The sequence below is a fragment of the Polypterus senegalus genome, chromosome 3 (assembly GCF_016835505.1).
Source record: "Polypterus senegalus isolate Bchr_013 chromosome 3, ASM1683550v1, whole genome shotgun sequence".
NCBI lineage: Eukaryota > Metazoa > Chordata > Cladistia > Polypteriformes > Polypteridae > Polypterus > Polypterus senegalus.
In genome coordinates, this window is record NC_053156.1 from 282,745,310 (window position 1) to 282,761,670 (window position 16,361).

At 38.2% G+C, this 16,361-nt stretch overlaps 1 protein-coding gene across 1 annotated transcript; it reads right to left on the reverse strand.

Moving 5' to 3' along the window:
• Nucleotides 1-2,192: 2,192 nt before the first annotated feature.
• LOC120526913 (uncharacterized methyltransferase YdaC-like) lies at nucleotides 2,193-15,408 on the reverse strand. The gene is made up of 3 exons (XM_039750012.1): nucleotides 15,384-15,408; nucleotides 6,500-6,937; nucleotides 2,193-2,483 (listed from the first exon to the last, which is right to left on the reverse strand). Exons 2-3 carry the CDS (start codon nucleotides 6,933-6,935, stop codon nucleotides 2,287-2,289), a joined length of 633 nt encoding a protein of 210 aa, XP_039605946.1. The 5' UTR covers nucleotides 6,936-6,937; nucleotides 15,384-15,408; the 3' UTR covers nucleotides 2,193-2,286.
• Between the last annotated feature and the right edge of the window lie 953 nt (nucleotides 15,409-16,361).

A 16,361-nucleotide genomic window follows, 5' to 3' on the forward strand; every position in this document is an offset into this window, starting at 1 on the left:
TCAGAACAGGTCATCCACCTGAAGCTAAGAGTGTTTGGGCCCAGCCAGTAATTGGATGGGAGATTAACCAGGAAATGCTAGGGTTGCTGCTGGAATAGGTGTTGGTGAAGACAGCAGGGTGTGCCAACCCTGTGGTCTGAATATGGACCCCAAAGCACCAGTGCAGTGACAGGGACACTGTGTTGTAAAAATGGCACCATCTTTTTGGTTGAGATGTAAAGCTGAGGTCCTGACTCTCTGTGGTCATATAAGATCCCTGGGCATCCTACGTAAAGAGTATGGTGTATTCCAATATCCCGGTTAAGTAGTCCACCACAGCCTGATCATTCTGGGCCCTTAATCATGCACAGTCTCTGATTGGCTAACTATCTCTCACCCCTTCACCTCCAAATAGCTAATGTGTGGTGGTACAAAATGGCCACTGTCACATCATCCTGGTTGATACTGCATATTAGTATTGGTTGAAGTGGCTCCCCTTTCACTGTGTAAAGAACGTTGAGTACCTTGAATAGTACAATATAAATATAATTAATTATTATTATTACATTGCTCACCACTTTAAATTTGTCAATTTAGAATCAGATTATATGCTTATGATTGGAACCTACTTAAGGAGTACTTAAGTTGTCTTGTCTTATTTAAACAACAGATATCAAGGGTCTGGTGTCCTCTTTGCCAATGATATGTGTGGTGTCTTCATGCCAAGATCAAAATAACTCTTTAATGCCTTCAAAGAGAAAATTGTGGCTGCCTTGAAATCTAGCCAAGTATTTTAAAAGATCAGCAAATTATTTGAAAACAATCATTCTTCTATGATGAAAATCACCTACTAGACAACTGCTAATTTGTCTAGGACTGGCCAGAAAATTCAGCCAAAGAATTGATCATTTATTACAAAGGAAATCTCCAAGAACCCCAAAATTTCATGATATCTGCCAGTAACTATTGTAATCATTGGTGTCAAAGTGTGTATATCTACAATCAGAAAGAGATTGCACAAGTTTGACCTGCATTGAAAGTGTGCCAGGAAAAAGTCTTTGCTGTCGATGAAGAATATTAGAACAATACTACAGTTTGCCGTTAAGTCTCTAGGCCAAGACCAGGCATTCTGAAATAATGTACTCATCACAGCATTCAATGTTCCACAATAACCATAGACTTGTTTAGCACAAACTGAAGATAGCATTTCAGGAGAAGAACCTCTTACCAGTTGTAAAGCATAGTGGTCGAAATGTAATAACTTGGGATTACTTTACCACCTCAGGGCCTGGGCAGCCGACAGTCATCGAGTCAACTCTGAATTCTGCAGCATATCAAAGTATGCTTGAGGAAAATGTGAGGTCATCTGCCCTAAAAGGGGCATTGAATCAGAAATGGACCTTTCAACATGATAATGATTCAAAACACACTTGCAAATCCACCAGGGAAAGGCTCAAAAAGAAGAAGTGGAGCATTTTGGGCTGACCTGGTTAAAGACCTGATTTGAATCCAACTGAAATGTTTTGTAGGGATCTGAAACAGGTAGGGCATGCAAGAAAATCCAAAAACATCTTGAAAATGAAGGAATATCATATGGAGGAGAGATTAAAATTTCATAGAATCAATGTCAGAGACTGGTGGGCAGCAATGCAAAATACACAAGATCATTTCTGATACAAGGAGCAACATCGGCTCCTGAGGCCAATGGTAGATTTACTTCTTCCCAGAAGATCATTACATTTATTGATATTTTTGTGGAATAAATGAGTAAAAATGCACATTTTCCTTGTATTTTTATTCAGGTATCTCACCTTTACTTGTAGGAACTGTTTGCATGAAGATCCACTTTTTCCCTATTGAAATATACTGAAAAAGTCAACAATTTCAATGGGGTATACTTAATTTTAAATCAACATACTCTAATTCTTTGATTTAAAAGAATGAAGGAATGACTGTGAGTATTGAAAAAGTTGATAATTTATTCCCATCAACCTAAATATGAAATTTCTGAAGTTGCCTGAAATTTTCATTATTCCTTACTCTGACATAAATAATACAATTTCAATAGTGAAAGGATAATGGAACATCCATTTTAAATATTAAAATATGTTTTTTCTCAAATTTCACTTAATTACTCTAAAGTCTTGTAAAAAAAAAACAAAAGTATACAGTTTTTTTCCGTTTTTTGAAAAGAAAAGAGATAAATCTTGCCATGAAAGCATTGTGAAAAGTCTACCTCAAGTAAAGCAGAAAAACAATTCCTGAAAAATTAATTTTAAACCTCAAATATGACTCAGTGGCCATTGCTTATTTGGATGCTGTAGCGAATATGGCATTAAACTTGAGACCTCTGTCTTCCCTGTCTTCCATGTAAACATCTTTGAATCCAGTGGCCTGCAGGACATCAATGTAGGGTTCTGGCTGCCATATCTTACCTCGAAGGGGCCCAAAGTAAACCTCCTTTTTGATACTGTGCAGCTTGAATGTAGTTACCATCACTCCTTCTGTTAATAAATGGAAGGAAAAAAATATGTCAAAAAATTCAGACATGAGCATCAGTAGGCTTTGCACCCTAGGAACCAAGATACACAAACAATTCTGGAACATTTCAGTAATTATTTGTTGTTCTGAGGTTGATCTTTCTGACCATAAAATAGGTTATTACAATAGCATTTGATGACAAGAATTCATAATTAGTTGCAGAAGTACAGTATTTGAGGGTTCCTCTAGAGCAGGGGTCCCCAACTCTGGTCCTGGAGGTCCACATTGGCTTCAGGTTTTTATTCTAACTATATTCTTGCTGTCTTTGCTGCAAATGAACTTCATTTGAATTCATTTTAATTGGCTTGTTTTTTAAGATTTGTTCCCCTAAATTTCTTCATTGTTCATCTGAATTGCTTCATTTCTTTCCTTAAATGGCATCCAAACAGAAATGAAATGTGAAATGAGTGAGCCAAGAGAAGACCAACTAAGTCACTGCCTCAAACTCCAACCAGTTGCTTCATTAGGTGCTGATTCTTGTTGTTAATTAAACTCTTTCTTTAATTCCATGGCTTGTTGCTGCTCTCGTTTTCCCATAGCAGATATTTCTGAAATTGCTGATTTTCTCATTTCTAACAGCTCTGTTAAAATGTTTCAGGGACCTGAGCAGATCAACATTCCCGAGACCTTCGTCTTTATTTTCAGATATTTTATGATGGACACAGTTTGCTGGTCATGTTTTGTCTCATTCTATATCTCATTCTTATCTGGCAGCTAATTTGGGAAAAAGAAACAATTAAGGGGTCCGAGTCTTCAAGAGCAAGTCAATGAAATTGAATTATTATTTAATAAAGAATATAATTTGCTACAAAAATAGGTGACTAAGAAAAGGGTTAGAATGAAAACTTGCAGCCACGTTCTCTTGAACGATTTGGCTCAAAATCTAATCAGCACATCATCTCATAACTTGCTTTAGTTTCTAGTTTAGTATTTTTTAGACTTCCTTTAAGAACACACACCCATCATCAAGATATCGATATTTTCAGTATCAGGGGACCATTAAAACATCAGGATCCGTCAAAAACTGGAGATGGAAATTTTTGACAAATCTAAAGCTTTCACTCTTCCCCCATAGATGATGGGCTATACAGTAGTGGTAGGAGGGCACAAAGCAATAACTGCAAAAAACGTATGCCTAATGAATTTCTTCATACTGTGAGCCAACATCTCCCATTATAAGACAACAGATGCAAAGTAGGAACCGACTCTGAATTATGTTGTTGTACACACTTTCATAAGAGGGTCCATTTTTCCTAATGTGCACACCTTTGAGATGAGTGAGGAAGATGCAGCACCAGGAGAACTGGAGGACAACTTGCAATTTAAATTGACAATAATCAAGTTTGGAAATCAACTCCGGACTTTACAGCTATGGGTCAGTAGTGTATCATTTCCTTTTTCAGACACTTTATCTCTGCCTAAAGAAGTTCCCCCTAATAATAAAATATCATATATAATACACAACTGTCTTGACATATTCCAGATAATGTCTTTTTACCACCATATTCCTTTATTTAGAATATTTTATTTGATTATACCAATGTGTAAGATTGTCTATAACAGGAAACTCTCACAAGATGTATCTGTTTAAAAATCGTACACCACCAGACTCTGGTCCAATGTATTTTTTTGATTCATTTTTCTTCCATGTGATATGTGCATATGTTATGAAACACAAGGTGTCTGGGAATTACTGTGAGCAAAAAAGAAAAGGAAATGAGCAGGGTATATGCAGGGTCATGTTTAAAACCATGCTTTGATTCCACACTAAAACTGGCAAAAATAACAAATACAAAAAAAAAAAAAAGATTTATAAAACTGTATGTATGCCACATGCCACACCAAGCTCCTTTAGAAATCTCAAATCAACTTAAAACTAGACGGTTTAGCTCTTCCCCATCACCTCCTGCCAGTAACCATGTATGGATTAAAAAAAAACATCGACCTCCACAAAGAAATGGGAAAAGATGAAGGAGAAGAAAACACTTTTTGAATATTAATGACCTACTCACCATATAAATTTGGCCATGTTCCTGAGTGGCATCTTTACTAAAAAAATCATGGGAGAACGCAGACAATGAAGCTTCAGTGAATGTGAACTTGAGGTATTATTGACATTTGGTGGAGTTAAATGGGAGGCAAGAGGGACCTGCCAACAGATGCACTATGCTTCTAAAATAAATAAAGGGTATTTGGTTCTCAATCTTTTAAGATCACAGTTGATGAAAATTTGTTAACAAATATTAGGCACACTGTGATGCAGCGTTAGCACTGCTGTCTCATAGTAAGAGTCTGGGAGTGCCACGGGTACTCCATGAGTGGAGTTTGCATGGGGTCCACCTTGGGTTTGCTCTTGTTTCCTCTCGCAGTTCAAAGACATGCTGGTTAGCTGAATAAGCAATTCTAAATTATCACTGATGAAAACTAATAGTATTAATCAGAAGCAAGGACTGCAGTTTTGTAATCATAGTGAAGTCTTTTATTACCACAGACAACTGTATATACATTTCACCTTATACTACTGAGAACACAATACAAATATTTTCAAACTGAAAAAAATAAAATGTCAATACACTTCTTGTAAAATCTGAGGCCATTGTGTGACTTTGCTGAGATCTTTATTGAAGGTGAAGAGGAGACACTTGTGAGAATGCTATTTTTTTCCCTGAGAAGCAGGAGACAAAAGATAATGTCTCCAATTTATTTCTTTCTGATCTCTAGTAGAAACCAAAAAGATATTCCATCCATCCATTTTCCAACCTGCTGAATCTGAACACAGGGTCACGGGGGTCTGCTGGAACCAATCCCAGCCAACACAGGGCACAAGGCAGGAACCAATCCCGGGCAGGATGCCAACCCACTGCAGGACACACACAAACACACACTAGGGCCAATTTAGAATCGCCAATCCACCTAACCGGCATGTCTTTGGACTGTGGGAGGAAACCGGAGCGCCGGAGGAAACCCTCACAGACACGGGGAGAACATGCAAACTCCACGCAGGGAGGACCCGGGAAGCAAATCCGGGTCTCCTAACTGCGAGGCAGCAGTGCTACCACTGCACCACCGTGCTGCCCACAAAAAGATATCAAGGAGATCTATTTTTTTGAAATTTTATTCCTATGGAAAATCAACAGCCAACACAGCCAAGTACACCTCAGTTAAAAATGAGGCAGAGAGACAGAAAGGGCATCCTGGCCACCACAGTGACATTCTCTGTGCCAGTCTTCATTGGCTTCTCTCTGCAGAGTCTATTAAAGTCCTGTAGGGGATCCAGACTTGCTCTTATAATTCCATAACTTTGAAGCCAAGAAGGCCGTTGCTTTGGTCTGTTTGTTTATGCTTTGTGCCCTTGGGTGCTTGTTTTGTTTAACGCTTCCTAAGAATTTAAAGGGGTGACCTGGTTGGCAACCCAATACTTCTCTGTATTAGCTCTGCATTCCTTCTACCCATCCACAGTTGAAAACCATCAAAAGGAAGCATCACAATAAGCAGCATGATAGATCCAAACCAGAGATCTTTGACAAAGACAAACTGCTTAGATTACTTCACTTCTTTAGACAGAAACAGAAATGGAAGGCTCTGGGGTCTTGTCACAGATAGCTGACTGGGAATGCTGCCTTTTTATACTCTCACATTCTGACCTGAGCAAATGAGAGATGCTCAGTCTCTATAAATAACGTCTTCTACAATTTAACAGCAAATGTGATTTTTTAAAATTTGTTGAGTGTTATTATGTAATTGTTTAATTCTCTTCTACAGCAATGTAAATTGCAGAATGCGTCCAGAACAATCCTCTGCTCATGCAGACCTCAGTACTGCAGTCCATGTACCCCACTAGGGCCCAAGCATATCAATTTAATGAGCATTGGCTCATTCCAACATTGAACTGGAATAAGATAACTTATGAATGAATGACAAAAACACTTTTTAGCTGACACAATTTTAATCATAGCTAACAAAAGTAAAGATAGCGTACCTGGTTTCATCACTCTGTGAAGTTCAACAGAACCCTTCTTGAGATCTGGCCAGTAGTAATGACAGTTGGAATGAAACACTCTGTCCACAACTGAGTCTGGTAATGGTATCTTCTCCACACTGCCCAGAAAAAGTTGTGCCTTCCCAGAGGCAATCTGCTCCCGGAGTCGCTTACTGGCCACACTGTACATATATTCAGAGTGGTCGAGTCCATACAGCTTACCCTTAGCGTTGGTTAGGTAACGGATAGCTTCCTGGAGCCCCAAACCGGGTCCAAAGCCCACTTCCAATACTGCGCTGTCTGGCTGGATCTGTGCAAGTTTTGCTGTATTTATCTCTAGAGTCTCATGTATATTTTCCAGAATTTTCTTTATCATCCAGCCTGTTAATGACAGCGTTGGGTGACCAAACTTCTCAGTCACCTTGTCAAGCAGCATGGCTAAAGTGAAAAGAGATGTTATTATAGTTAATGCAGTTTTTTAAGGTTAAACATACTCAATTGTAAGTTTAGACGTATTTACTTAGAAGATGCACACATCTGAAGAATCATAAAATCCTCGATTCTTTCTTTCATATTTCTTCAGTTGGTTAAGCGACTTGCTGATCCGTCAGATACGGAGTCCTTTTCTCTTAGTGTCCACCCTGTTTTGTTTTATTTACCTTAAATGTTTATTCAATATGAGTTATAAATTAAACTTAAATGACTTTTATATTTTTAGCTTTTTCACAGAGTCACTGTTGTTTTCAAATTGGAAATTGACAAGTCTGTAGGGCTTAAAATTAATATTTTTAAAGACTAGGAAATGAAAGACTTTCTTTGAGGAGAAAACTAAACGATGAGTGAGCTCAACATAAACAAGAGAACCCAAGAATCAAAGAAAAAAGCAAAACCAAAAGTCCAAAAAATAAAGCCAAAAATCCTAACACTAAATTATTATCATTTCACTCTCCATAATCTCAAATGTTTTATTTAGCAGATGCAAAACTTGGATAGCAGTTTATGTCACACACCATCTTTTGTACTGGCTTGTCATACATGCACATGTGACAGATGTCCTGCCTGTTATGGGGTGACACTCGAGGATCCAGACCTCCTTGTCTTCTAACATACTGCAGTGCACGTTACCTTACATTTGAAGCTGTGTGTGTGCATATTTTTCAATCAAATTTAGTTCTTGTAGCTGCGTTTTCCCAAAATTACCAAAGTTCTGCAGCTTCAACTCAAAAAATGGGATTCAACAAAAGCCTGATGCGCAGAAATGATTCCACAGACAAAATATCTTCATTTTTGAAAGTTTAGTTAAGTTTTAAAGTAAGACAGATCAAACAAAAAAAAGAAAATGAAAACAGCAAAAAAGGGAAAATTAATGTTAAGAAAAGTTCAATTCTAAGCTTAAATCTTGTTACATCTCAAATCGTTACTATTTACTTAACATTTCTGAACCATTTCAAAACGGTCAGAAAACTGTATGCTTATCCCATTTCTAAGCTTAAAATGGATCTTTCAGGTCCCTCTTTACTGGGACCTGTTCCAAACAAACTGAGCTTATTATCACACTGTTATTCAGTTATAGTAAGAAGGTTCTATCTCTTGTTAACCATAGGGGGAAAAGATTATACCATAAGGTGTGACTGTGAAAGACATTAATATTCTATTCAAATTAAGCAAACATCAACATGAGTTTAACTCAAAACTTTAAGTTTCTAAGATTGGCTCTTACAGTTCTTTATTAAACAGAGCATTTCCATGTACAAATCCAGATCACTATATAATTTTTAAAAATATAATATTATTAAAAATGGCACAATAACACAATGTGGAAGACAGAAACTAGTAACATAAAAAAATGTATGTGTCTTTATATTTCCTTTAAATTAGATCCTTACTATCCATCCATTATCCAACCCGCTGAATCCAAACACAGGGTCACAGGGGTCTGCTGGAGCCAACCCCAGCCAACACAGGAACAAATCCCAGGCAGGGTGCCAACCTACCACTGGACACACACAAACCCACCAAGCACACACTAGGGCCAATTTAGAATCACCAATCCAGCATGTCTTTGGACTGTGGGAGGAAACCAGAGTGCCCAGAGGAAACCCACACAGACACTGGGAGAACATGCAAACTCCACACAGGGAGGACCCAGGAAGCAAACCCAGGTCTCCTAAATGCAAGGCAGCAGCGCTACTACTGCGCCACCGTGCCGCCCTAGATCCTTACTATTTTGAAACAATTCAAGGATGGATGGTGACCTGGCCAGGATGGTTTTGTGGTACCTTTCCTAGTTGGGTTGCCAATACCATGGATGAGCAACAGATGACTGCCTGTCGGGGTAATGTGGTCTCTCACTACACTTGTGATTCTTTTCTGGGCTGTAGAACTATTGCTTGACAAAGCTCTGTCTCATTCCAGGAAGGGTTCTCTGCATATGAAGTTGGTTCTTTGTGCTTTGAAAAACTTCATAATACATAGAAGAAAAAAAATTGTTAATGTATGGTATACAGTAGACTACCCAGCAGGACACTAATAAATTACGAAAGGTTGAACGTAATGCAGCAAGAGTTCTTTTCAAATCATGACTTATTGGTACACTGAAATGGCCACCCTAGTTTGTGGAGTACTTGCTGATTCTTTTAATGAGACAACAGTGTAGATACAATGCTGAGCTGCAATCACTTCTTTATTTCACAATTCCACTCCCACACTTATACCTCACTGCTTGCTGCTCCTTCATTTTTAAATCATCAATAAAACTGTATTAACACTTGTGGAATGGAAGATAAAATCTATTGCTAGCTTCTGTATGAAAATCTGCATGTTCTCTGTATGGCTAGGTATTATTATAACAGATAAATAAGCCTGCTTGCATGGAGTGGGGCTGCCGGTGTAGGGTGCGGTTTTTGGCTTCTTCCCGGCTTTCCTCAGCAGTGACTAGGTTATCGTCCAATTAAGATGCCAAATGTATGACAGGTTTTCTGATAAGCCTAATTAAAAATATAAGAAAAGACTAGAATTTCTGCTTTCCGTTGTAATCAACAAATTGTGTAAGAATGTTCTGTGACCTTTAGATGAAACTGAGCTTATTTTTTCTAACCGCTTTTTTTGAAGATCTCTGTTATAAAATACAGCTCACCCCCCTATGAGGGGGCTTTTTACACTTAGTCTCTGTAAGGCAAAGACCCTCTACTCACCAAGTATAAAGAAATAAATAAATTATGCTTGTTTGAATTGGTATCTGCTTGCTGTTGCATTGAACCTTCATCCACACACTCTAACATAAATCATTGCATAAAAGATCAGAATCAGAATCACTTTTATTTGCCATTACTTAATGTACAGGAATTTCACTTGGTAGATTTGTAGCTGCGTATAACAGAACACAACATCGCCTAAAAATAACATAAATAGCATAAGTTAAAAAGAAAAAAACTTCATACAACTTTGCAAGATAATATAATTCTAAAGATGTGTGAATGATGATGTGCAAGTGAAAGTGTGAGTGTGTATCCACATGTACACGCATACAGGTGCACATACTGTGCACACACACACATTCAGAATGCATGAATATACAAAGAAGTCAGGCTAGGTTACTGTTTGAGAGGCCTATGGCTCTGGGAAAGAAACTATTGAAGTGTCTGTTAGTTTTAGTTTTAATTGACCTGAAGCGTTTGCCAGAAGGGAGCTTATGGAATAAGTGTTGAGTACGGTGAGATGAGTCCATGGTGATCTTTTTGACATGATTAATGACATGAGATGTATACAGGTCTGCAACAGATGGAAGGGCACAGCCAGTTATTTTCTCAGCAGACCTCACAACACGCTGAAATTTATTTCTGGAGTGTGCAGCTGCTGAACCAAACCAGACAAAAATGGAGAATTTGATTACACTTTCAGTTATGTCATTGTAAAATTGAACTAGGATTGGCTGGGAAATATTTTATTTCTTATGTCAGTGTAAGAAGTACAATCGCTGCCGTGTCTTTTTAGTGATGTAGGTGGTGTTAAGGTCCCGGCTTGAGAGTGTTTGTGATAATAGTGACCAAAAATTTTAAAGATTCTACCATGTTGACTGCAGAATCATAAATTTTAGTGAGAGAGGTTGTGACTGCTGATTGCGAAAGTCAATGACCATTTCCACTGTCTTGGAGGTATTAAGCACTAGAATGTTGGAAGCACACCTTGACATAAGACGGGACACCTCTTTTCTATAATGTGTTTCATTGCCATTAGTAATTAGACCAATAATGATGGTGTCATCTGCAAACTTAATGATTTTAACTGCAGGATCACTGGATCTACAGTCATTGGTGTACAAGGAATAAAGTAGGTAGGAAAGTACATGGCCTTGAGGGTGTAGAATTTTTTATTAGCATAAGAGAATAGCAAATTAACATATAGAGCCATAAAAAGTAATTAAAAGCTTCTAAAACATTAGATTAAGCATAAATTAGAATATTAAAGCAAATACGATAGGTCTAGCAAATAGTTAACTAAAAATCAGTTATATTGCATTATTTTATAGGCTTACATTAAAATTTCCAAAGTAAGAAAGGAACAGCTAATTGATACACCGAGACCAGTTTTGGACAGGATAAGAGTTTGAGAACACCTGTGATTCAAGGCTAGGAAACGATAACATAGAGAAGAGGCCTCTGAAACCAGCTGGGTTGCTGAATCAGCAGAAAGGCTTTTGCTATAAGCAGAGTCACGCTGACCTAATGCATGAAGAGAAAATCTTAGTAAATGCAAGCATTAGCAAAAATATTATAAGAATATATTAGCAATTAACTTTAGTGTAGAAATTAAGACAAATCAAGCATGCCAAGCAATGATTAAATGAAAGCACATACTATACTTCTTTTAATTAAAGCTTAAGCTTCAGGTCACTATTGTAAAACGTTTGGAAGGCTTAAGAGAGGAAATCCATATATGGAACTGAAGCCTTGGCCAGTGAGAGAAAATGGGACCAGCATAGAAAAATAACACATTCCATAAGGAGGCCAGTGATAGGAATAGTAAGGAGATGATAAGGGTTCCCATGGAAACTCAAGGTCCAGCCGGACAGGATTAGAGGGTAGTCAGAGGAGTTACTGGGAGGAAGCCATCCACCCAGTCTTAGGCCAATCAAAATAAGCCGAGCAGACACCAAGAGGAATAATGGACAGTAAAGCCAGGTGCAGAATGAGCTAATTGAATGATAAGAAATTGTTATAAAAACTTCAATTGCTGTAATGATCGGGGCTCAATCTCATTCGGCCAAATTGGGTTGAGTCCATGTTGTTGATTTATTGCAATAAAGCCTTAAAACTCTGTCTGTCTATCTCGAGTCCTAATAGCCTTTATTTTTAGGTAAAAAGCCTTCTGATGATGAATTTTTCGCCACGACAAGGTGCACCTGTGCCAATATGGAGACAGTTTCAGAGGTGGAAGCCTAATACAAATGCTTTGTTTCTGGTTTACCAGAAAACTGTAAGTCTATTTACAAATGGAAGGATTCAGTTCAGTCTGCAGAAGTTTAGTTAACAACGGTTCAAGGACAATGGTGTTAAAAGCTGAACTGAAGTCAACAACAGTATTCTGGCATAAATACCTTTACAATCCAGATGCTGCAGCACACAAATGAAGGCCCATGTTGATGGCATTGTCGACAGATCTGCTGGCTTGATATGCAAACTGAAGAGGGTCAAGAACACTAACAGACTTCAGATGGGTTAAAACAAGTCATTCAAATATTTTCATTAGAACTGAAATAAGAGCAATAGGCCTGTAATCATTGAGGCAACTTATTTTGTCACTTTTGGGAACAGAAAGAGCAATAGACGATTTAAAGAAATCAGGTACAGTACTCCGTGCAAAAGACTGGTTAAAGATGTCTGTGAGGAGGGGAGCGAACTGCCTAGCACAGTGCTTGTTTGTTGTAGGTGAGACAGAATCAGGACCAGCTGACTTTTTGCAGTTCTGTGTTGAAAACAGCTTACAGACGTCGTATTCGATCGAAAAGGAAGAAGAGGGGGTGAGGCTTTTTGAAGACGTGACTGGTTTCAAAATCACTTCAGAGCTGGAGGAGCAGTGTGATTATAGATATTCAGCATTCTTGCTGTTCAAATCTGCCATAGAACTTGTTAAGTTTGTCAGGGAGGGATGAATCTGAGTAAGCATTATCTTTAGTAATTAGCAAAAGACTGAAGGCTTATTTTTGTGTTCCCTTTTAGCATATCTGAGTGCATTGTTTAGCCTATTCCTGGCCAGTTTGTATGTGTCCTTATCACCATTTTTATGTGATTTTTCTTTCACCTAAAAGAGATTCCTAAGTTCTTTGGTAACCACAGCTTTTCATTGCTATAAATCACAATTGATTTGCTGAGAATGCAAACCTCTTCACAGAAGTTGATATAAGAAGTAACGTAATCAGTCATGTCGTGAATGTTTTCAAAAGCATTTTCGTAAACGTCCCAATCTGTACAGTTTAGACAGTCTTGTAATAATTCAAGTGACTCGTCGTTGCGTGAACGAACAGAGTTCTTTACCGGTTTAGCTAATTTTAGCTTTGTTTAAATGTGGGTAACAACTGTACCCCGCGGCGTGCGAGATAAAGCCCAGTATGCGTCCTTTCTACAGCGCAGTAGCGGGGATCCAAAGTCTTCTCGTCCCTCGTGCGGCATTTTACAAGCAGCTGTTTGTATCTGGGAAGCTCGATAGTTAGGTCTGCTTTATTAACGTCGCCCATCCCTATAATCGGAGAGTTTGCGCGACTGTTCTCCAAACCAGTGACCGAGTCCAAACTAATCTTCCTACTGCTGCACTTCATTCACGTTCGCGGCAAGCGGAATGTAAACTCCAACGAGAATTATTGAAGAAAATTCTCGAGGTATGACTTACAGTTAACAACGAATAGTTAAAGATTGGTGGAGCAGTGTTTCGATAATATGGAAACGTAAGTACGCAAATTTTTATTAACGTAGAAGCAGATTCCACCGCATTTTGACTTGTTGCAACAACCAGCATCGCTGTCTGTACTGTAAAACAGAAAACTCGACAGTTCTAATACTGAGTCGGCAACTGCCGCATTAAGTCATCTCCACAAAGCAATAGGCTAAATAGCTAAAATAATCCTTGCTTGTGGTGGGAAGAAGAGTAAATTCGTCAGTTTTGTTCCTCAGTGATCAGACGTTGGATAAAACTAGTCCGGGAAGGGGCGCTCGAAATGCAAGACCCATCCTACTTCCCCCTTCTCCGCTTCAGGTGCGAGTGAACTGGCTGGGAGTCTGAGTTTGCAGTCGGAGGGTTCATAAGTGATAAATCTGCATGTAAATGTCCTTGATCGGTTGAGGATAAATAAAGTCTAAACCCAATATACAGTAGCTGATCTCGGGTGTAAGTAATCCTCATATTGTTGCAAAAGGCAAAGTTAACAGACAAAAGACAACTGACACATAAGCAGCGACCAAACAAACGTGGTGGCTGTCCTGATCGGCGCCATCATTCTAAAATGAAGATTCTAGCAAAACTAAAACAATGGCTTAAGACCCCAACACCAACAAGAAGATTAAGAAAGTAATTTTCAAATGAGAAGTATTATTTAGAAAAATAAAATATTAAAGCCAGAATGCAAACTAACCAAAGCTGCAGCCAATATGGTTCTCTGTGATATTGCAAAAGCCCTAAAAGTATTCCCAATACCCACTAATTAACACGCTCATGTGTTCATCGACACTCCAAAATCGAATGGTTGAAGTGGGTCAGTCATTTTGAACCCCGTGCCACATTTTCAGTTGCAAAAAAAAAAAATACACATGAAGGTTCCAGAAAGAACCTTTATTTATTCCATTGCACAACAGGCTCCATGCAGTAAATAGTCATGAGCAGATTTGTGAAGTACCAGTATGTTCCTTTAAAGGGACATTTTGCTGCACACACAGGGTCAGGGTTTATTAATTTATTTGTTTATTTATCTGCCAGTATCATCGAATAAAGATCTATCTATCTATCTATCTATCTATCTATCTATCTATCTATCTATCTATCTATCTATCTATCTATCTATCTATCTATCTATCTATCTATCTATCTATCTATCGGCAGCCTATACATTTTTTTTGTTTTGTCCACACATTAGGAATTAAATGCATATGAAAAAATAACCTTAAAAGAATGAAATGGTACTTTATCAAAATCTGACTTTAAGAGGAACCACGCAGCCTTTTTATATAACACTATTATTTTTTTAAAAGTATACACACATAAAACCAGTACAAGACTCATATGTAATCGACCTAATGTATACAAAACGGAAAAAGATTTCATACGTAAAACTGATATATTACCCATATGAAACCAGCATAAGACGTACATGAAACTAATTTAGTATGTCCAATAAAACCCAAAAACTATTTCTATGGTAGCAGACCGATAGTATAAGAAAGTAATCCAATATAGTTGTGCGTACCGAGCGTACAAGCGCCACCCGATTCAGTTTACTCACAAACTAATAACAAACACTCCTAACCCTAAACAATTCAATAGTTCATGAGCAAGCCATGAGTATATATATATATATATATATATATATATATATATATATATATATATATATATATATATATATATATATATATATATGCACAAACCCAAGTAGTTCACACACAAACCGATCACAGACGGATACGAACCAGTACAGTTAATATGAATGAAACTGGTATCGAACGCACGAAAACCAATAAATATACGCAAGAAATCTGATAGTAAAAAGTTATTAACCAGTTGGGTAAATATGTCAAGCAATACATTAAATACACAAATATATGGCTATATCCTATCTGTCCCCTCATGTTTCTATTGACGTCTTTTGAGCTCAGTCACAATAAGGAATCATCGGTACCTGATGTGTCTGCTTTACCCCTAGGAGGTCAGTGAAGAGCAGCTTTGAAATGTGCCCGAACCTCTTATATTCACTAGGCACGTTCAGATGTGACGTCACTGTTTAATCTTTATGCAAAATCATCACCTTCTTTTGGTTCACAATCACTATCGGACTAGAATCTATAAAGCCATGTCGATTCTAGCAGATGTCTGGCTGTGATCATTAAAAACGAATTTAGGTAACCCTAGACTTGTTTTAAAGCAGTCCCTTATGGATGGCCCAAATGGGACACTGCATCACGCGGTGTGCACCCAAGGTTCATGGGGTCAATATGGGTTAGTACACTGATACTGGACAGGTTCAGGGTCCCTAGGCTAGAAAACATGCACCTAAGCTTGTAGCAATCATTTAAAATAAAGAAAGGTGTATTAACATCCATTCATTTTCCAACCCGCTATATCCTAACACAGGGTCACAAGGAGCCAATCCCAGCCAACACAGGGCGCAAGGCAGGAACCAATCCCAGGCAGGGCACCAACTCACCACAGGACACAGTTTAGGATCGCCAATGCACCAAACCTGCATGTCTTTGGACTGTGGGAGGAAACCCACGCGGACGCGGGGAAAACATGCAAACTCCACGCAGGAAGGACCCGGGAAGTGAACCAAGGTCTCTTTACTGCGAGGCAGCAGCGCTACCACTGCGCTACCGTGCCGCCTGTATATTAACATACATTTACTTATTTGGCTGACACCTTTATCTAAGGTGACTTTACAGCATCTGAAATATAAATGGTTGCATTTCTTTCTTTCTTTTTTTCTAGCTGAATACATTCTTCAAAATACTGGTTCTTTAATGACGCTATGGTTCTCTACTAGGTTGCATGTTTCCAAAATATTCCTTGACAATTAACCATTTTATTCTGGGAAGGATGTGTTGCATGTGAATTTGTTTCTTTATGCTCTGAATAAAAGAAAAATAAAATGTAGAAAAAA

Coding starts and splice junctions, on each gene's coding strand:
- LOC120526913 (XM_039750012.1), bottom strand. CDS start 6,935: ATGCTGCTTGACAAGGTGACTGAGAAGTTTGGTCACCCAACGCTGTCA. Junction 2,484..6,499: donor TCACAGAGTGATGAAACCAG/GTACGCTATCTT, acceptor ATTTATTAACAG/AAGGAGTGATGGTAACTACA.